At 54.0% G+C, this 20,688-nt stretch overlaps 1 protein-coding gene across 6 annotated transcripts in view; it reads left to right on the top strand.

Annotated features, from left to right (window-relative positions):
• Positions 1-20,688, top strand: part of LOC138515929 (sodium/hydrogen exchanger 9B2-like) — a 1,072,421-nt gene that overhangs the window by 443,034 nt on the left and 608,699 nt on the right. For all 6 annotated transcript variants that reach the window (XM_069630694.1, XM_069630697.1, XM_069630696.1 and 3 more), the window contains one exon: positions 16,502-16,672. In XM_069630694.1, the coding sequence (XP_069486795.1) occupies positions 16,502-16,672 (171 nt within the window). The remainder of the gene's footprint in view (positions 1-16,501; positions 16,673-20,688) is intronic.

The raw sequence follows: 20,688 nt of genomic DNA, 5'->3' as shown, positions 1-20,688 counted from the left end.
GATCCAGTGCCGGATCTGAGTATACCAGAATTGTTCCTCGGTGATGTTGAATTTTGTCTTACAGTCCTCAAAGGAGAGAGGCTGCCCTTCATTTAAAAAGTCTGAGATTCTATGGAGGCCGCCCTCCGACCATTTGGCAAAGCTTTGGAAGCAAAGGCCGGGGGAGATTGGGGTCAGCGGGCCCAACGAGCTTTTGATTCCCCACTTTCTATTTGCAGCTTTCCAACTGTCCACTGTATTGCAAGTTGCTGGAAGCGGAGACACTGCAGGTGGGGCTTTCTGGGACTGCATGTGAGGCAAGTCTGACAAGGGGGACGTGCACCATGCTTCTTCCAGTTGCAGCCAGGCTGGGCGATCCCCTGAGCGAGTCCATGTGAAGGCGTGCGCGAGTTGAGCTGTGTGCCGATATCTAGCGATATCCGGGACCCCCAGACCTCCAAGTTGTCGGCTGCGGGTCATGATTTTCCTGGCGATGCGGGGTCTCTTCCCTCCTCAAATGAATTTCATAATATTGCGCTGTAAAGCGGCAAGGTCCGCTTCCGGGATATCAGTTGGGAGCGCATGGCAATGATATAGCATTTAATTGTGAGTAAGTTAATTTTTACCGCGGCAGCCCGGCCCAGCCACGAGATCTCCTGTTTTTCCCACCGCTTCAGGTCTGAACGTAGCGTTTTAAATAGCTGAGGGAAGTTGTGTTTGTAGATTAACGAGCTGGATTTGGGGATTTGGACGCCCAGATACTCCGAGGTGTGAGCCCACGGGATTGGCAGATCAGGACATAGGGTATTTCCCTGGCGCCTTGGGAGGTTAATCGGGAAGACAGAGGACTTATCATAGTTCATCCTGAACCCGGAACATGCCCCGAATGCTTCTAGTTCTTCGAGTAGAGGTTGCAGCGAGCTGGATGGATCAGTGACGGTGAAAAGTACATCATCGGCATAGAGCGCCACTTTGTGTTCAGTCCCGCCCACCATGACCCCCTTGATATTGGGATTGAGGCGGATTCTCGCGGCAAACGGCTCCATCGATAGGGCAAACACCAAGGGAGATAGCGGGCACCCCTGATGGGTCCCTCTGGATATAGGGATGCTCGTTGATTTCCTCCCGTACGTAGCATGCCATTAACCAAGTTATAAAGTTGTGACCAAGGCCCATATGAGAAAAAGTGTTCCGAATGAAGTCCCAGTTCACTAGATCAAACGCCTTATGTGCGTCGAGGGAAATTACTAGGAGCAGAATTTTCATTCTGTTCGCGGACTCGATTATGTTGAGTTTACGCCTGATATTATCATGAGTCCCTCTGCCCGGGATAAAGCCTGTTTGATCTTTGTGAATTAGCTCAGGGAGAATCCTAGCTAGTCTAGCCGCTAGAACCTTGGAATAGATTTTCCCGTCGGTGTTCATTAGGGCAATTGGCCTATATGAGGAGGCTTGCTCACGATCCTTTCCCGGCTTCTGCAGTAAGATGGTAGTTGATTCGGCCATGGAATGTGTTACCTTTTTTGTAGATATTAATGAGTTGAATAGTACTGCTAATTGTGGGGTCAGGATGTGAGCGAATAATTTATAAAACTTAGGCGTGAACCCATCCGGGCCTGGGGCGGTGTTCTTAAGCGATTTGATGGCTACTAGAATTTCCTCTGAGGAAATTGGGGCTTCCAGGGAGTCTAGGGGGGAAGAAATCGTGGGGGTGTGAAAAGATTCCAAATAGCACTGCTGTTGGGCTCTAATCTCCTGAGATGTGGGTGGTCCTTGCATGACCACTTTATGGTGGTCCAACAGGGTTTCGATTATGTCTGAGGTAGTACATTTGCTTAACCCATCTGACCCCTTAAGGCTAACAATGTTGTTTCTAGTGTGGGTTTTTCGCAATTTGTAAGCTAGCAACCGGTTCGCCTTATTACTTTTGTGATGATAGAATTGTTTCGTATATGCCAGAGCCTTCGCTGTGCAGTCGGCCCAGTGCATCTCCAGAGCCCTTCTCGCCTTTTTTAGCTCCCTGCCCGCCTTTCTAGAGTATTGGGTCTTAAGGTAATTTTCTAGGGAGGATAGTTTGGACTCTAGAGCTTGTGTGAGGATTTTGGAGACTCGAAATTGCTCGGAGTCTGCACTAATAAATACCCCCTTATGACTGGTTTCATGGCCTCCCATAACAGCCCAATAGAGGTTTTGGGGTTCTGATTTTCCTTGAAATAGTTGACCAATGCTGCTTCTGCATCGCCCCTGATTGCCTGATATAATAGCAAGGTGGTGTTAAGTTTCCAGAACCTAGGAGGGGGGTCCGGGCCTCCCAAGATAGAGAGGTCTGCCGAGACGGGCGCGTGGTCAGACACCATTCTTGTGTGGATTTCGATATTACTAAAGCATGGGAATAAGGTGCTGGTGGCCAGTAGTACATCAATTTGGGAGTGACCTCTATGTGCGTTTGAGAAGAACGTGTAATCGTGAGTGTCGGGATTGGCTACCCTCCATATGTCGACCGTGCCCGACTCTTTGAGAAATCTGGCAAATGCAAGGGCTCGGGAAAAGTCAGGGTGGGATGAGGGAAGGGACTTGTCCTTTGTGGGATTAGGGACTAAGTTAAAGTCCCCCCCGACTAGGAGATATCTTGTGGTAAAAGTTAATAGCGGGGGGAGTAACTCATCTATGAATTTGTCCTGATTTGCATTCGGGGCGTAGATCCCTGCAATTGTGATTGGTTGTTCTGCAATGAGGCCTAGGATGAAAAGGTATCTGCCCGATGGGTCCTTTTTGACTGTGGGGTTGGATAGAGGGAATTTGTTGCTTAGTAGGACCGCCACCCCCTGCTTTTTCTCACCACTGGAGGCAAAGAAGTCCTGTTTAAAGCGCTTGAATTTGATTCAGTGTTCGTCGGCTGGCAAGAGATGAGTCTCCTGGAGAATTACTATATCCCCGTTTAAAGCCGCCAGCCTGTGCTCCACCGATTTGCGCTTCCTGGGGGAGTTAAGACCTTGGACATTTCAGGTCAGGATGTGGACCTCCCTAGCGTTATTCGGGCCTATTAGTTCTCGGTACGAAGCAAGTGTTGTGCTGGTGAACTATGTAAGGGCTGCAAGGCTTTGGAGTCTTCCTGAGAGAGCGTGATGGTGTGCTACAATTACCGATGTCTACGAGTAAAACTATAACCGTTAACTGGGGCTTCTGGGGAGTTAAACAGTTCCTTTGGCTTAAAACTACCCTCCTCCCCCCCCCAAAACTGTGAGAATGAGACCATAAAGCTCATTTGTGGGGTTACTGGTGGACCCCGTTGTCGGGAGTTGCATCCCGCTAAATGAACAGAAAAACCGCCCAGGACGTGGGGTGATCCAACTTGGGGCTGCGTAGAGAACAAAGGCCTGAGGCTGTGCGCCAGAGTGCGAGTCTATTGGTGTCCCCCAGGGTGCTAGGAGTTGGCACAGTACCTTCCGTGTAAAATGAGGGGAGGCTAGGGAGCTGAAGGAAATGGAAGGCACAGGGGATCGCCAAGTGGGGAAAGACATTGATCTGGCGGGCCGGCAACAGGGAGACATGTGAGGGCCTCTGATCAGTCCGGATTACGCTGCTTCCGGGGGCCGCGCGGCCTGCGCCACCCACTAGCACGGGACCAGTGATTGGATTTAGGCGAGCCGGGTTGGGATTGAGAGCAGGTGGCATGGTCAGAGTCCTCGTCTGCTGGTCTTATTCCCAGAAATTGGCCCGCCTCCTTGGGGCTCCGGATTTGCTTGCGCATACCCTCCCATTCGAAGCACAGAGATGTGGGATGACCCCATCTGTATTGTATTTTCTTTTCTTGAAGCCATTCCGTGAGGTTACGAAGGGCTCTCCTTTTCTGGAGGGTTATGCTCGCAAGGTCTTGGAACAGTGCAATGTTTGCGCCTCTGAAAATGATTTGTTTCAAGGACCTGGCCTCTCTCATTATTTCCTCTTTAACCTTGAAGAAGTGAATCCGGGAGAGAACATCTGGCGGAGAGGATGAGGCTTGCCTAGGCGCTGTGCGATGGACTCTGTCGATTTCCAGCGGGCGCTGTCAGGAAGAGTTATAATGAACCTTAGTAGGTCTTTAACAAAGCTCTCGAGATCTGCATTGGTGATTGAGGTGGGGATTCCGCGGATGCAAATATTATTGCGCTGGGAGCGGCTCTCACTGTCGTCCTGCTTGGACACAAGTGCGTCGCATCTGGCTTCCAGGGTTGCTATTCTATTTAAGCCGCACTCCAGTTCGAAGGTGTTGTCACATAGACCATTCTCCACCTCCTCAGTGTGCTTTTCCACTTCCTCCACTCTTCTGTCTAGAGATGCGATCTTTTTGGTGACCTCCTCTGTGCCTTTTTGGATCTCTTTGGTGAGGGCTAATAGAAGGTCTTTTAAGTCGGTTTTGGTGGCGAAATGCTCGACCTACGGATGCTCCGGTGAAGGGAGGGTGTTGGGGATCACTGTGGTGGTAGGGTCGGTTTTGCTCGCCTTATTCTGGCCAGAGTTGGACATCATTGCTGCGATGTCTGCTTGTTTCGCCGCTTTTCCACTCTTCGACATGGTTCTGCTGAATGGCGGAGGCAGATGAGGGGCAGCTGCCGCAGTATCGTCTAATAGTCCGCACAGAGATGCCAAGCCTAGCCCAGCTGAGCAGATCTGGTGCCGGGGAGGAATGGCAAGCCCCACTTCGCTGAGGTCAGTTCAACAGGTGCAGGGCTGCCCAGCGTCCTGTTGTTCTTTGCGGCACTGATGGGAGGTCCCAGGAGGTCAGGCTCTGCAGGTGAGGAGGAGAAGTGATTGGCGGAGTAAATGGGGTCAAGACCCCCCGGCTGTCTGACTGGAGGCATAGGCGACGGGGATTAGCAGGTCCGGAGCAGAGCTGCAAAGCGAAGAGTGGAGATGGTTTAGGTGAGCTTTGATTTGCCTGCCAGAGGTGGAGATAGCTATGCCAGGCGCTTCCCTATGGATCTCCAGAACAGGGCAGGGTGCGGAGGTGTTGCTGCCCCTAGCTTCAGGGGGCTGCTGATGTTAGGCTGTGCGCTCGTAGGCGAGGGTGCTGCTTTAGGCGATAATGCTCCCCCTGGAGTAGATTTAGGCTTAGGGGCCCTCCACGTGGGCCCCGGCTCCTGCACTGTCCATGGGGTCCACTGGGGCGATGCGCAGAGGGCTCTAAACAGAAGTGCTGGAATCCAGATGGGAGGTAGGAGTAACAGGGCCGCCTCAAATGCCGGGAAGATCTCCTGCCGCTAAGCACCCGAGCCTCTGAATCCCAGTTCTCCAGAGCAGGGATTAGGCGTATAGGGAGATGCTGCATTCAAGTCTGGCTAGCGCAGGAAAGATGATAGTTGTTCGTGGGCAGGCGCCCCCCCATAGTGGGAGCAACGCCGACCCGGAGCGGGCGTCCTCCGAATCAAACCCTACTCGCACTCGACTGCGTGCAGAGGCGGGAGGCGCAGCGCCGGGTACACTTACCCGGAGATGAAGCTCACGCGGGAGGCCCCGCTCCATGGCCCGGCGGAAGCCCCCCGGCCGGGGGGCACGCCCCCAGAGAGCTCGAGGCTGCGGGCCAGGTCCCGCTACACAGCTGTGCCTCGGGTCCCGTTGGTTGTCGCTGGGAGGCCGCCGCAGGTCGGTGATGCGTCCGGGCCATGGTGGAGGCTCCGGCCGATGGGTCCTGCAGAGCTTCTCCTGTTGCCCCTCATTGGGAACAGATGTCGGTGTTGCCCAGCGGGGGCTGAGAGCGAGGGCTCCCCCAGGCCTGCAGGCCGCACGGGTTGCTGTAGAGGAGAGCGGAGGGGCGCCCCTCCCCCACCGAGGCCTCGAATGTTACGGGCGCCCGCTCGCCATCTTGAATTTCTAACGCAGGTCCGGCGGGAGCAAACATAGCTCACAAAGCTTGGAGGCTGCACATATTTACTGCCAACCCCGCTCGATTGATGCAGCAGGGTTTCATAGTGCTGTAGGATCGAAGACCAGCGCGGCGGGAGCCTCAGTCTGCGGGGAATTTTCTCCGACAACAGGGCCATCCAGGAGCACTTAAGGAGCCATGCCACACGGTCGGCTCCCGGCCACGCCCCAAAGAATTTTGTATGAATCTCGCAGCATATATCAATTAGTGCTGTCACCCTCACCCGCTCCCACAAGTGGTTATGCAGCTTGTGCCATGTTGTACCTTATCTCTTCTCTCATGTGATCTTTACCAGCACAGACCCTAAATGAAATAATTGTTTAAGATTCCCTCTTCCTCCAGCATGGGGTCTGGCATGGATTCACATGCTCATGAATATTCCCCGTCGTCAGGCTGGGAATCCTCGGTAAAGAAAAAATCAGAATCAGTTTCGTTTCTGATCTGTCTTTCTTAGTAATAACCAATCACTGATCTCTGGGTCATACTGCCCCCAGCCAATGACTGCCCTCTCGGTAAACCCCAGCCCCTGGCAGCCATCCTTCAGATTTTGCTATAGCTCTCGAGCTTTTACTGCGTTTTGCACTTTTTCAAAGAGATTTATCTCATTTTTCAGTTTAATTGAGCTTCAAGCTCCACCGTTTCTACTTCCGATCAACGGGGACCCGTTTCAGATTTTCTACGCCCCTCAAGGGTGATGTTTTTGTCGAGTTAAGCTTCTTGGAGAATTCCAGAAGTTTCTCTGAGGCCTACCCCGCGGACAAGAGGACATGGCCCAGGAGAAGGGAAGCTCGACTCCCATAAAATGTTCAGGATCTGCCCTGAATGCAATCTACAGAATGTGTTCAAGGAGGACGAGCATTTGAAATGCCTATACTGCCTCCACGAGGACAAAACGCACGTGGAGAAGGACTGTGCGTTTTTCATGAACATGTCGGATCGGACTATGAGGGATCGTCGGACACGTCTCTGCAACTGGCTGGAAGGCAAGAGCTCAGCAGGTGAGAAGAAGAAGTAGTCTGAGCGGTCATCTAAGTCCTGTGAGGGCGCCCCGGCGACGGGGGCCCAACAGAAGGCAAAATACCGCGGGCACCGAGAGCGCTGAACGGGCGTGCTCCTCGGCTGCCAGGCAGGACGCACCTTTACCAACGCCATCAACCACGAGCCAACGCTCTGACTCGGGGAAGAGAAAATCCGAAAACCCGGCTAAGCTTCTGGAGAGGCCCCGGTCGATCTCGAAGGAACCAGCCGAAGGGGAAAGAGGCGGTGACCCCAACCCCTAAGGTGAAGGCCTCAAGCGCGCCCCAGGTGGTGAAGGCCTTGATCCCGGCCAAGGCCTCGATTGAGGGAGTCGCTGCAGCCCTGGCGAAGCCTGTGGAGGCTACCCCAGTGGAGGCGACCTCGGGGCCCAGAGTTTCCCTGCCTCCGCGGAGGGAATCCTCTTTTAAGCCCATCGAGAAGACCCCCGTGAAGACCCAGGTGGAAAAGAGGGGGGGCGGTGGCTGTTACGGACACAACCTCCGAGGAGGAACTGGTCGAAGTCGAAGAGGGACTCAACAAGAATATGGAAGAGGCCCGGTCCCATGGGGGGAATCCCGACGAGGGGGACGACGAGAGCGAGGGTGGTGACAACGAGGTTCCCGTGGAGGAGGAGCAACCGTCGTGCCCATCACGCCCGTCACAGCCCGAGCCGCAGGACAACTCGGCGGCCATTTTGACGGCAGTCCAAGTCTTATGCACAGAGATGAGGACAAGACTGCCCCTACCCCCGACGGACGACCCAGCTGAACCGGGTCTGTCGGGAAGCCCTCCAAACAAGAGGAGAATTCATCCAGCGCCCTTTCAGCCCTCACGGCCTTCTCAGCCTTTGGCGCCTTTCCCGGTCCCGAGGGATGAAACGGGAACAGACATGGCCACGACGTGGACGGTTGATGACAGCGGTGACAACGGGACTAACCTCCCGTCTCCGATTCCTCGGGCGTCCCCGCCCGATGAAATTGGCTCCTTCCACGCCATGATTGCCAGGGCATCTGAGCTTTTTCAGCTCTGCCCCGAAGAGAAGAAGAAGGAAGGCTTCCTCTACCAACGGCGCGAGGCCAAGAGGAAGACAGTCATCGCGGCGCTGTTGCTGGATGACATCTGGGACGAGGGACTTGCCCTCCTGAAGAACCCGTCCACGACGCCTGCCAAGAGGGACCGGTACGAGAAGTAGTACCGGGTCCCCGACGCCGCCCCGTTGTGCCTTAGGGCACAGCCGACCCGGGATTCGGTCGTCTCAGCAGCGGCCAAGAAGAAAGCAGGGAGGGGGGCATTGGCTTCAACTTCAACTTCCCCGCCGGTTGGCGAGGGAAAGAAACTGGATGCCATGGGATGACGAGTCATCTGGTCTGCGGCAGCGACGATTAGGGCTGCCAACGCCCTAGCGATTGTGACCCGCTACGACAGAGAGCTGTGGTACAAGATCGCTCCCCTTTTGGACTTCCTCCCGGACGACAAGAGGGCAGAGGCACTGACGATCCTGCTGAAAAGTGAGGTGGCATTGGACCACGCCATAACAGTGGCCACCGACATTGCCGACACCGGTTTCTGCCAGTTGGGCAATGGTGTTTGCCTTCGACGGCGGGGGTGGCTCAAGGCGACGGATATCCGCCAAGATGTACAGGCCACAGTTTTGGACATGCCCTTCAACGGGAACAATCTGTTTGGGAAGACAGTGGATGAGTCTCTCCAGGCCATCAAAACCGACACGAAGACGGCTCGGGCCTTGGGAGTTCTGCAGCAACGACGGCCGCCCTTTCGGAACTCCGTAGGCAAGCAAGGTGCCTCCAAGAGATTTGGCGGCAGCTCCTCGACGTACAGTCAGGCGGCCCGCTCCACGTCGCAAGAAGCCTACAGGGGACGAGGCAAATCAAGTGGGTCTCGCCGTCGTCGCCAAGGCGGTAAGACCGCCTCCAAGCAGGATTGAACCGGCCATCGCGTTGGGCCCCCACCGGGGCACCCCGGTGGGAGGCCGGTTGACGAAGTTCATCAGCGTGTGGGAGTCCATCTCCACCGACCGTTGGGTGCTGGATGCCCTGGCCCACGGGCACACTCGAATTTCTAAAGAAGTGTCCCCGCATTCCTCCCGTGGCCAGGAAGGAAAACCACATCACTCAACTGCTCTAAGGGCGATGCTCAAAAAAGGGGTCATCGAGCTCGTCCCAAAGAGACTTCGAGGTATACTCAAGATACTTCCTTGTCAGAAACAAGACAGGAGGATGGCCTCCCATCCTGGACCTGTGTCGACTAAACAAATACATCAAGGCGCAGAAGTTCCGGATGGTCACCCTCCAGCACGTACTCGGCCAGCTGGAGGAAGGCGACTTCCTATCGTCGTTGGATTTGGAGGATGCATACTTTCACATCCCCATTCTAAGAAGACACCGAAAGTTTCTCAGGTTCGTGGTCAAAAGGCGGCACTACCAGTTCAAGGCCCTCCCATTTGAATTGAAGTCGACGCCCAGGGTGTTCACCAAGTACCTAGCACCAGTGGCGGCACGGCTGCGCCTGCAGTGGATCCACGTCTACCCCTACCTGGACGGCTGGCTCATCCGAGCAAGGACAAGGGAACTTGCCGTCGAACACACTGCGATGACCGTCCGGCTGCTCACGGACCTGGAATTTTCCATCAACTTCCCCAAATCACACCTGGTGCCGTAGCAGGTCGCACTGTTTCTGGGGGCCAAACTCGATACAGTAGCGCGATTGGCCTCGCCGTCGGAGGAAAGGACGCAGGCCATCCTGGGCAAGGTACAGCGTCTGTTGGCCACAAACGTGGCCAGGGTGAGGTCCATCAAGTTCCTTCTCGGGATGATGTCCTCATGCATCTATCTGGTGCGCCTGTGCAGGCTTCGGATACGTCCGCTACAGGAATTCCTCGACGCCCGTTGGATGCAAGTGACAAGCAGTTTCGAGGACAAGATCTCACTCGACAAGGTTTTCCGCCAAGCTATTCGGTGGTGGGGCAACCGCGCGCATCTCGCAGCGGGCACAGACTTTCAGACTCCAGCATACCAGGTAACGGTGAAGACGGATGCCTCCCTGGAAGGGTGGGGAGCGCACACCAGAGATCTTCACGCGAGAGGCCTTTGGCTCCCAGAGGAGAGGCCTCTCCACATCAACATACTGGAGCTTCGAGCAGTGTTTTGGGCCCTAAGGTCATTCCTCCCGACCCTCAAGGGCAAGGTGGTGAGGATCTTCACCGACAACACCACCACGATGTTCTACATCCGGAAGCAGGGAGGAACCAGATCCCCAGCCCTCTCCAAGGAAGCCCAGGACCTGTGGCATTGGGCCGTTGCCCAGAGGATGTTTCTGGTATCTTTTCATCGGGCAGGGATAAAAAACACCATCACCGACCCACTCAGCAGGGAGCTGTGCTCGTGCCACGAGTGGGAACTATGCCAGGATCAAGTGGATCGACTCTTCCAGCAAGGGGGCAAACCCCAAATCGACCTGTTCGCGACGGCGACGAACTCCAAGTGCCAGAGGTTCGCCAGTAGGTTTCCCCAGCCGAGGAGCATGGGCGATGCTTTCTCGTTCCCCTGGGACGGCCTGTTCCTGTATGCGTTCCCTCCGTTGCTGTTGCTGCTCAGATTCATCAACCAACTCAAGAGGTCCCGGCGCAGGATGATCCTCGTCGCACCGGCGTGGCCGAGACATATCTGGTTCCTGGACCTTCTGGACTTGTCAGCGTCCCCACCAGTTAAGCTGGCGACGGACGCGGATCTTCTCTCCAGAGAAGGTGGTGTCATTCTTCATCACAACCCGGAGTCGCTGAACTTGCAGGCCTGGTTCCTGCAGCACTAGAGTTTGGAGGATACGATATCCAAGCAAACTGCAAGGAGGTTCTTGCAAAGGCCAGGGCATCCTCAACTCTCAAGTGCTATGGAGTTGCATTGATGGGTGTACGTAGCATGCCATTAACCAAGTTATAAAGTTGTGACCAAGGCCCATATGAGAAAAAGTGTTCCGAATGAAGTCCCAGTTCACTAGATCAAACGCCTTATGTGCGTCGAGGGAAATTACTAGGAGCAGAATTTTCATTCTGTTCGCGGACTCGATTATGTTGAGTTTACGCCTGATATTATCATGAGTCCCTCTGCCCGGGATAAAGCCTGTTTGATCTTTGTGAATTAGCTCAGGGAGAATCCTAGCTAGTCTAGCCGCTAGAACCTTGGAATAGATTTTCCCGTCGGTGTTCATTAGGGCAATTGGCCTATATGAGGAGGCTTGCTCACAATCCTTTCCCGGCTTCTGCAGTAAGATGGTAGTTGATTCGGCCATGGAATGTGTTACCTTTTTTGTAGATATTAATGAGTTGAATAGTACTGCTAATTGTGGGGTCAGGATGTGAGCGAATAATTTATAAAACTTAGGCGTGAACCCATCCGGGCCTGGGGCGGTGTTCTTAAGCGATTTGATGGCTACTACAATTTCCTCTGAGGAAATTGGGGCTTCCAGGGAGTCTAGGGGGGAAGAAATCGTGGGGGTGTGAAAAGATTCCAAATAGCACTGCTGTTGGGCTCTAATCTCCTGAGATGTGGGTGGTCCTTGCATGACCACTTTATGGTGGTCCAACAGGGTTTCGATTATGTCTGAGGTAGTACATTTGCTTAACCCATCTGACCCCTTAAGGCTAACAATGTTGTTTCTAGTGTGGGTTTTTCGCAATTTGTAAGCTAGCAACCGGTTCGCCTTATTACTTTTGTGATAATAGAATTGTTTCGTATATGCCAGAGCCTTCGCTGTGCAGTCGGCCCAGTGCATCTCCAGAGCCCTTCTCGCCTTTTTTAGCTCCCTGCCCGCCTTTCTAGAGTATTGGGTCTTAAGGTAATTTTCTAGGGAGGATAGTTTGGACTCTAGAGCTTGTGTGAGGATTTTGGAGACTCGAAATTGCTCGGAGGCTGCACTAATAAATACCCCCTTATGACTGGTTTCATGGCCTCCCATAACAGCCCAATAGAGGTTTTGGGGTTCTGATTTTCCTTGAAATAGTTGACCAATGCTGCTTCTGCATCGCCCCTGATTGCCTGATATAATAGCAAGGTGGTGTTAAGTTTCCAGAACCTAGGAGGGGGGTCCGGGCCTCCCAAGATAGAGAGGTCTGCCGAGACGGGCGCGTGGTCAGACACCATTCTTGTGTGGATTTCGATATTACTAAAGCATGGGAATAAGGTGCTGGTGGCCAGTAGTACATCAATTTGGGAGTGACCTCTATGTGCGTTTGAGAAGAACGTGTAATCGTGAGTGTCGGGATTGGCTACCCTCCATATGTCGACCGTGCCCGACTCTTTGAGAAATCTGGCAAATGCAAGGGCTCGGGAAAAGTCAGGGTGGGATGAGGGAAGGGACTTGTCCTTTGTGGGATTAGGGACTAAGTTAAAGTCCCCCCCGACTAGGAGATATCTTGTGGTAAAAGTTAATAGCGGGGGGAGTAACTCATCTATGAATTTGTCCTGATTTGCATTCGGGGCGTAGATCCCTGCAATTGTGATTGGTTGTTCTGCAATGAGGCCTAGGATGAAAAGGTATCTGCCCAATGGGTCCTTTTTGACTGTGGGGTTGGATAGAGGGAATTTGTTGCTTAGTAGGACCGCCACCCCCTGCTTTTTCTCACCACTGGAGGCAAAGAAGTCCTGTTTAAAGCGCTTGAATTTGATTCAGTGTTCGTCGGCTGGCAAGAGATGAGTCTCCTGGAGAATTACTATATCCCCGTTTAAAGCCGCCAGCCTGTGCTCCACCGATTTGCGCTTCCTGGGGGAGTTAAGACCTTGGACATTTCAGGTCAGGATGTGGACCTCCCTAGCGTTATTCGGGCCTATTAGTTCTCGGTACGAAGCAAGTGTTGTGCTGGTGAACTATGTAAGGGCTGCAAGGCTTTGGAGTCTTCCTGAGAGAGCGCGATGGTGTGCTACAATTACCGATGTCTACGAGTAAAACTATAACCGTTAACTGGGGCTTCTGGGGAGTTAAACAGTTCCTTTGGCTTAAAACTACCCTCCTCCCCCCCCCCCCCCAAAACTGTGAGAATGAGACCATAAAGCTCATTTGTGGGGTTACTGGTGGACCCCGTTGTCGGGAGTTGCATCCCGCTAAATGAACAGAAAAACCGCCCAGGACGTGGGGTGATCCAACTTGGGGCTGTGTAGAGAACAAAGGCCTGAGGCTGTGCGCCAGAGTGCGAGTCTATTGGTGTCCCCCAGGGTGCTAGGAGTTGGCACAGTACCTTCCGTGTAAAATGAGGGGAGGCTAGGGAGCTGAAGGAAATGGAAGGCGCAGGGGATCGCCAAGTGGGGAAAGACATTGATCTGGCGGGCCGGCAACAGGGAGACATGTGAGGGCCTCTGATCAGTCCGGATTACGCTGCTTCCGGGGGCCGCGCGGCCTGCGCCACCCACTAGCACGGGACCAGTGATTGGATTTAGGCGAGCCGGGTTGGGATTGAGAGCAGGTGGCATGGTCATAGTCCTCGTCTGCTGGTCTTATTCCCAGAAATTGGCCCGCCTCCTTGGGGCTCCGGATTTGCTTGCGCATACCCTCCCATTCGAAGCACAGAGATGTGGGATGACCCCATCTGTATTGTATTTTCTTTTCTTGAAGCCATTCCATGAGGTTACGAAGGGCTCTCCTTTTCTGGAGGGTTATGCTCGCAAGGTCTTGGAACAGTGCAATGTTTGCGCCTCTGAAAATGATTTGTTTCGAGGACCTGGCCTCTCTCATTATTTCCTCTTTAACCTTGAAGAAGTGAATCCGGGAGAGAACATCTGGCGGAGAGGATGAGGCTTGCCTAGGCGCTGTGCGATGGACTCTGTCGATTTCCAGCGGGGCGCTGTCAGGAAGAGTTATAATGAACCTTAGTAGGTCTTTAACAAAGCTCTCGAGATCTGCATTGGTGATTGAGGTGGGGATTCCGCGGATGCAAATATTATTGCGCTGGGAGCGGCTCTCACTGTCGTCCTGCTTGGACACAAGTGCGTCGCATCTGGCTTCCAGGGTTGCTATTCTATTTAAGCCGCACTCCAGTTCGAAGGTGTTGTCACATAGACCATTCTCCACCTCCTCAGTGTGCTTTTCCACTTCCTCCACTCTTCTGTCTAGAGATGCGATCTTTTGGTGACCTCCTCTGTGCCTTTTTGGATCTCTTTGGTGAGGGCTAATAGAAGGTCTTTTAAGTCTGTTTTGGTGGCGAAATGCTCGACCTACGGATGCTCCGGTGAAGGGAGGGTGTTGGGGATCACTGTGGTGGTAGGGTCGGTTTTGCTCGCCTTATTCTGGCCAGAGTTGGACATCATTGCTGCAATGTCTGCTTGTTTCGCCGCTTTTCCACTCTTCGACATGGTTCTGCTGAATGGCGGAGGCAGATGAGGGGCAGCTGCCGCAGTATCGTCTAATAGTCCGCACAGAGATGCCAAGCCTAGCCCAGCTGAGCAGATCTGGTGCCGGGGAGGAATGGCAAGCCCCACTTCGCTGAGGTCAGTTCAACAGGTGCAGGGCTGCCCAGCGTCCTGTTGTTCTTTGCGGCACTGATGGGAGGTCCCAGGAGGTCAGGCTCTGCAGGTGAGGAGGAGAAGTGATTGGCGGAGTAAATGGGGTCAAGACCCCCCGGCTGTCTGACTGGAGGCATAGGCGACGGGGATTAGCAGGTCCGGAGCAGAGCTGCAAAGCGAAGAGTGGAGATGGTTTAGGTGAGCTTTGATTTGCCTGCCAGAGGTGGAGATAGCTATGCCAGGCGCTTCCCTATGGATCTCCAGAACAGGGCAGGGTGCGGAGGTGTTGCTGCCCCTAGCTTCAGGGGGCTGCTGATGTTAGGCTGTGCGCTCGTAGGCGAGGGTGCTGCTTTAGGCGATAATGCTCCCCCTGGAGTAGATTTAGGCTTAGGGGCCCTCCACGTGGGCCCCGGCTCCTGCACTGTCCATGGGGTCCACTGGGGCGATGCGCAGAGGGCTCTAAACAGAAGTGCTGGAATCCAGATGGGAGGTAGGAGTAACAGGGCCGCCTCAAATGCCAGGAAGATCTCCTGCCGCTAAGCACCCGAGCCTCTGAATCCCAGTTCTCCAGAGCAGGGATTAGGCGTATAGGGAGATGCTGCATTCAAGTCTGGCTAGCGCAGGAAAGATAATAGTTGTTCGTGGGCAGGCGCCCCCCCCATAGTGGGAGCAACGTCGACCCGGAGCGGGCGTCCTCCGAATCAAACCCTACTCGCACTCGACTGCGTGCAGAGGCGGGAGGCGCAGCGCCGGGTACACTTACCCGGAGATGAAGCTCACGCGGGAGGCCCCGCTCCACGGCCCGGCGGAAGCCCCCCCGGCCGGGGGGCACGCCCCCAGAGAGCTCGAGGCTGCGGGCCAGGTCCCGCTACACAGCTGTGCCTCGGGTCCCGTTGGTTGTCGCTGGGAGGCCGCCGCAGGTCGGTGATGCGTCCGGGCTATGGTGGAGGCTCCGGCCGATGGGTCCTGCAGAGCTTCTCCTGTTGCCCCTCATTGGGAACAGATGTCGGTGTTGCCCGGCGGGGGCTGAGAGCGAGGGCTCCCCCAGGCCTGCAGGCCGCACGGGTTGCTGTAGAGGAGAGCGGAGGGGCGCCCCTCCCCCACCGAGGCCTCGAATGTTACGGGCGCCCGCTCGCCATCTTGAATTTCTAACGCAGGTCCGGCGGGAGCAAACATAGCTCACAAAGCTTGGAGGCTGCTCATATTTACTGCCAACCCCGCTCGATTGATGCAGCAGGGTTTCATAGTGCTGTAGGATCGAAGACCAGCGCGGCGGGAGCCTCAGTCTGCGGGGAATTTTCTCCGACAACAGGGCCATCCAGGAGCACTTAAGGAGCCATGCCACACGGTCGGCTCCCGGCCACGCCCCAAAGAAGTTTAGTTTTAAGTGCTGTTAGTTCTTTTTGCTTCTTCTTTCCTTTCGTGTAGCATCTCCATGCAGAGATGCTTTTGAGTTGTAGCGCCTTGCACAACAAAATTGAAATTGAATAGAAATATATTTTGGATTTACTGCGATATTGCAGAGAGATGACCTCTTTCACAAACTATTACTGGTAAACAGTACTCTCATCAATTTTGATTTATGTTATGAATGGGTGTAATTCGACATGGAAAATTAGGCAGACACACCTGTCTGTGCATTTTTACACGTATTTGTAAAATAAGCTGTAAATCCTGTGATGTCAACGCATCCTGAACCACATTTACATGAATTATCCCTAGCAAGTGTTTGCAGGTCCAAAAAACATGGAGATTGCCCTGCTGAATCCAGCCCCTCTTCAACCACATCAAAACAAAATGGGGGCAGAGATGCTTGTACATTATCTACAGTGAGCATTTGTGGAAGCTGATAAACTCCTTACGCATTACCACTGACCTCCAGTAGCAAATTAAGAAATATAACATGGTGACCTCAATTCCCAGGCAGCGACATGTACTAGTAAATTACAGACAGATCGCTCAAAACGATCAACTTTGTTTTTAAAGAGTCATTGTTATGTAGCTTTTAATAGCTATGAAAAACTATGCTAGTCAAGTTTAAAAAAATACCATTTTACAAACCTCTAACATATACTTTTGTTCTGACTTGTTTCAGTGGTCATGGTCGTTCTGGTGTGGGGAATCGTCTGGTCCATCACTGGTCACGAGTGTCTGCCTGGTGGCAACCTTTTTGGAGTATTGTTGTTGTTGCTGTGTGCCGTTGTTGGTGGTAAACTTGTGGGACTCGTTAAGCTGCCAACATTACCCCCTCTTCCTCCTCTTCTTGGTAAGAACAGCGCTGTGGGTATTTTTGAAATTAACAAATATATGTCTTTTGGTGTCCTGTGGGGGCACATTTACATGTCTGTTACCAAGACACTGATCTGTTTACTTAGTTCCTGTGTAAATGCCTTTAAAGGGGCATGGCTGTTTTCAAGTGTTTTCCGTTTCTGGCATGCAACCCTCACTGTATGTGCCCGTAAACCAGATTAACCCTAAAACCTAGATATAAAGAATTGTGTCTTCTATTTATGAACAACTGTGCTACTTCATAAACAACATTTCATTGATTTGCTTTAGTCCCACTTGAATATTTCTACTGAGTTCGCAGAGAAACATGCAGCTCTGACATGTTTTCTTCTGTCCCAGAATGTGCCTCGTTGTAAGCATCTTTCAGTATATTTCTTTATCGCCCTGTCCGTAGAACTGCTTTTAAGAAAGGTCCTCTGCATAGACTCTTAGGTGATTCCTGAGGGGTATAATGCCTACTTGAGACTGACCTAGGAGCCAAGGTTTTTGCCTCTTTGTATGAATCTCGCAGCATATATCAATTAGTGCTGTCACCCTAACCCGCTCCCACAAGTGGTTATGCAGCTTGTGCCATGTTGTACCTTATCTCTTCTCTCATGTGATCTTTACCAGCACAGACCCTAAATGAAATAATTGTTTAGGATTCCCTCTTCCTCCAGCATGGGGTCTGGCATGGATTCACATGCTCATGAATATTCCCCGTCGTCAGGCTGGGAATCCTCGGTAAAGAAAAAATCAGTATCAGTTTCGTTTCTGATCTGTCTTTCTTAGTAATAACCAATCACTGATCTCTGGGTCATACTGCCCCCAGCCAATGACTGCCCTCTCGGTAAACCCCAGCCCCTGGCAGCCATCCTTCAGATTTTGCTATAGCTCTCGAGCTTTTACTGCGTTTTGCACTTTTTCAAAGAGATTTATCTCATTTTTCAGTTTAATTGAGCTTCAAGCTCCACCGTTTCTACTTCCGATCAACGGGGACCCGTTTCGGATTTTCTACGCCCCTCAAGGGTGATGTTTTTGTCGAGTTAAGCTTCTTGGAGAATTCCAGAAGTTTCTCTGAGGCCTACCCCGCGGACAAGAGGACATGGCCCAGGAGAAGGGAAGCTCGACTCCCATAAAATGTTCAGGATCTGCCCTGAATGCAATCTACAGAATGTGTTCAAGGAGGACGAGCATTTGAAATGCCTATACTGCTTCCACGAGGACAAAACGCACGTGGAGAAGGACTGTGCGTTTTGCATGAACATGTCGGATCGGACTATGAGGGATCGTCGGACACGTCTCTGCAACTGGCTGGAAGGCAAGAGCTCAGCAGGTGAGAAGAAGAAGTAGTCTGAGCGGTCATCTAAGTCCTGTGAGGGCGCCCCGGCGACGGGGGCCCAACAGAAGGCAAAATACCGCGGGCACCGAGAGCGCTGAACGGGCGTGCTCCTCGGCTGCCAGGCAGGACGCACCTTTACCAACGCCATCAACCACGAGCCAACGCTCTGACTCGGGGAAGAGAAAATCCGAAAACCCGGCTAAGCTTCTGGAGAGGCCCCGGTCGATCTCGAAGGAACCAGCCGAAGGGGAAAGAGGCGGTGACCCCAACCCCTAAGGTGAAGGCCTCAAGCGCGCCCCAGGTGGTGAAGGCCTTGATCCCGGCCAAGGCCTCGATTGAGGGAGTCGCTGCAGCCCTGGCGAAGCCTGTGGAGGCTACCCCAGTGGAGGCGACCTCGGGGCCCAGAGTTTCCCTGCCTCCGCGGAGGGAATCCTCTTTTAAGCCCATCGAGAAGACCCCCGTGAAGACCCAGGTGGAAAAGAAGGGGGGCGGTGGCTGTTACGGACACAACCTCCGAGGAGGAACTGGTCGAAGTCGAAGAGGGACTCAACAAGAATATGGAAGAGGCCCGGTCCCATGGGGGGAATCCCGACGAGGGGGACGACGAGAGCGAGGGTGGTGACAACGAGGTTCCCGTGGAGGAGGAGCAACCGTCGTGCCCATCACGCCCGTCACAGCCCGAGCCGCAGGACAACTCGGCGGCCATTTTGACGGCAGTCCAAGTCTTATGCACAGAGATGAGGACAAGACTGCCCCTACCCCCGACGGACGACCCAGCTGAACCGGGTCCGTCGGGAAGCCCTCCAAACAAGAGGAGAATTCATCCAGCGCCCTTTCAGCCCTCACGGCCTTCTCAGCCTTTGGCGCCTTTCCCGGTCCCGAGGGATGAAACGGGAACAGACATGGCCACGACGTGGACGGTTGATGACAGCGGTGACAACGGGACTAACCTCCCGTCTCCGATTCCTCGGGCGTCCCCGCCCGATGAAATTGGCTCCTTCCACGCCATGATTGCCAGGGCATCTGAGCTTTTTCAGCTCTGCCCCGAAGAGAAGAAGAAGGAAGGCTTCCTCTACCAACGGCGCGAGGCCAAGAGGAAGACGGTCATCGCGGTGCCGTTGCTGGATGACATCTGGGACGAGGGACTTGCCCTCCTGAAGAACCCGTCCACGACGCCTGCCAAGAGGGACCGGTACGAGAAGTAGTACCGGGTCCCCGACGCCGCCCCGTTGTGCCTTAGGGCACAGCCGACCCGGGATTCGGTCGTCTCAGCAGCGGCCAAGAAGAAAGCAGGGAGGGGGGCATTGGCTTCAACTTCAACTTCCCCGCCGGTTGGCGAGGGAAAGAAACTGGATGCCATGGGATGACGAGTCATCTGGTCTGCGGCAGCGACGATTAGGGCTGCCAACGCCCTAGCGATTGTGACCCGCTACGACAGAGAGCTGTGGTACAAGATCGCTCCCCTTTTGGACTTCCTCCCGGGAACGGGAACAATCTGTTTGGGAAGACAGTGGATGAGTCTCTCCAGGCCATCAAAACCGACACGAAGACGGCTCGGGCCTTGGGAGTTCTGCAGCAACGACGGCCGCCCTTTCGGAACTCCGTAGGCAAGCAAGGTGCCTCCAAGAGATTTGGCGGCAGCTCCTCGACGTACAGTCAGGCAGCCCGCTCCACGTCGCAAGAAGCCTACAGGGGACGAGGCAAATCAAGTGAGTCTCGCCGTCGTCGCCAAGGCGGTAAGGCCGCCTCCAAGCAGGATTGAACCGGCCATCGCGTTGGGCCCCCACCGGGGCACCCCGGTGGGAGGCCGGTTGACGAAGTTCATCAGCGTGTGGGAGTCCATCTCCACCGACCGTTGGGTGCTGGATGCCCTGGCCCACGGGCACACTCGAATTTCTAAAGAAGTGTCCCCGCATTCCTCCCGTGGCCAGGAAGGAAAACCACATCACTCAACTGCTCTAAGGGCGATGCTCAAAAAAGGGGTCATCGAGCTCGTCCCAAAGAGACTTCGAGGTATACTCAAGATACTTCCTTGTCAGAAACAAGACAGGAGGATGGCCTCCCATCCTGGACCTGTGTCGACTAAACAAATACATCAAGGCGCAGAAGTTCCGGATGGTCACCCTCCAGCACGTACTCGGCCAGCTGGAGGAAGGCGACTTCCTATCGTCGTTGGATTTGGAGGATGCATACTTTCACATCCCCATTCTAAGAAGACACCGAAAGTTTCTCAGGTTCGTGGTCAAAAGGCGGCACTACCAGTTCAAGGCCCTCCCATTTGAATTGAAGTCGACGCCCAGGGTGTTCACCAAGTACCTAGCACCAGTGGCGGCACGGCTGCGCCTGCAGTGGATCCACGTCTACCCCTACCTGGACGGCTGGCTCATCCGAGCAAGGACAAGGGAACTTGCCGTCGAACACACTGCGATGACCGTCCGGCTGCTCACGGACCTGGAATTTTCCATCAACTTCCCCAAATCACACCTGGTGCCGTAGCAGGTCGCACTGTTTCTGGGGGCCAAACTCGATACAGTAGCGCGATTGGCCTCGCCGTCGGAGGAAAGGACGCAGGCCATCCTGGGCAAGGTACAGCGTCTGTTGGCCACAGACGTGGCCAGGGTGAGGTCCATCAAGTTCCTTCTCGGGATGATGTCCTCATGCATCTATCTGGT

This window comes from Ambystoma mexicanum, chromosome 6q, assembly GCF_040938575.1.
Source record: "Ambystoma mexicanum isolate Mex_15411 chromosome 6q, UKY_AmexF1_1, whole genome shotgun sequence".
NCBI lineage: Eukaryota > Metazoa > Chordata > Amphibia > Caudata > Ambystomatidae > Ambystoma > Ambystoma mexicanum.
The sequence above is the reverse complement of the archived record's forward strand: the minus strand, read 5'-3'. Positions and strand labels throughout refer to the sequence as shown.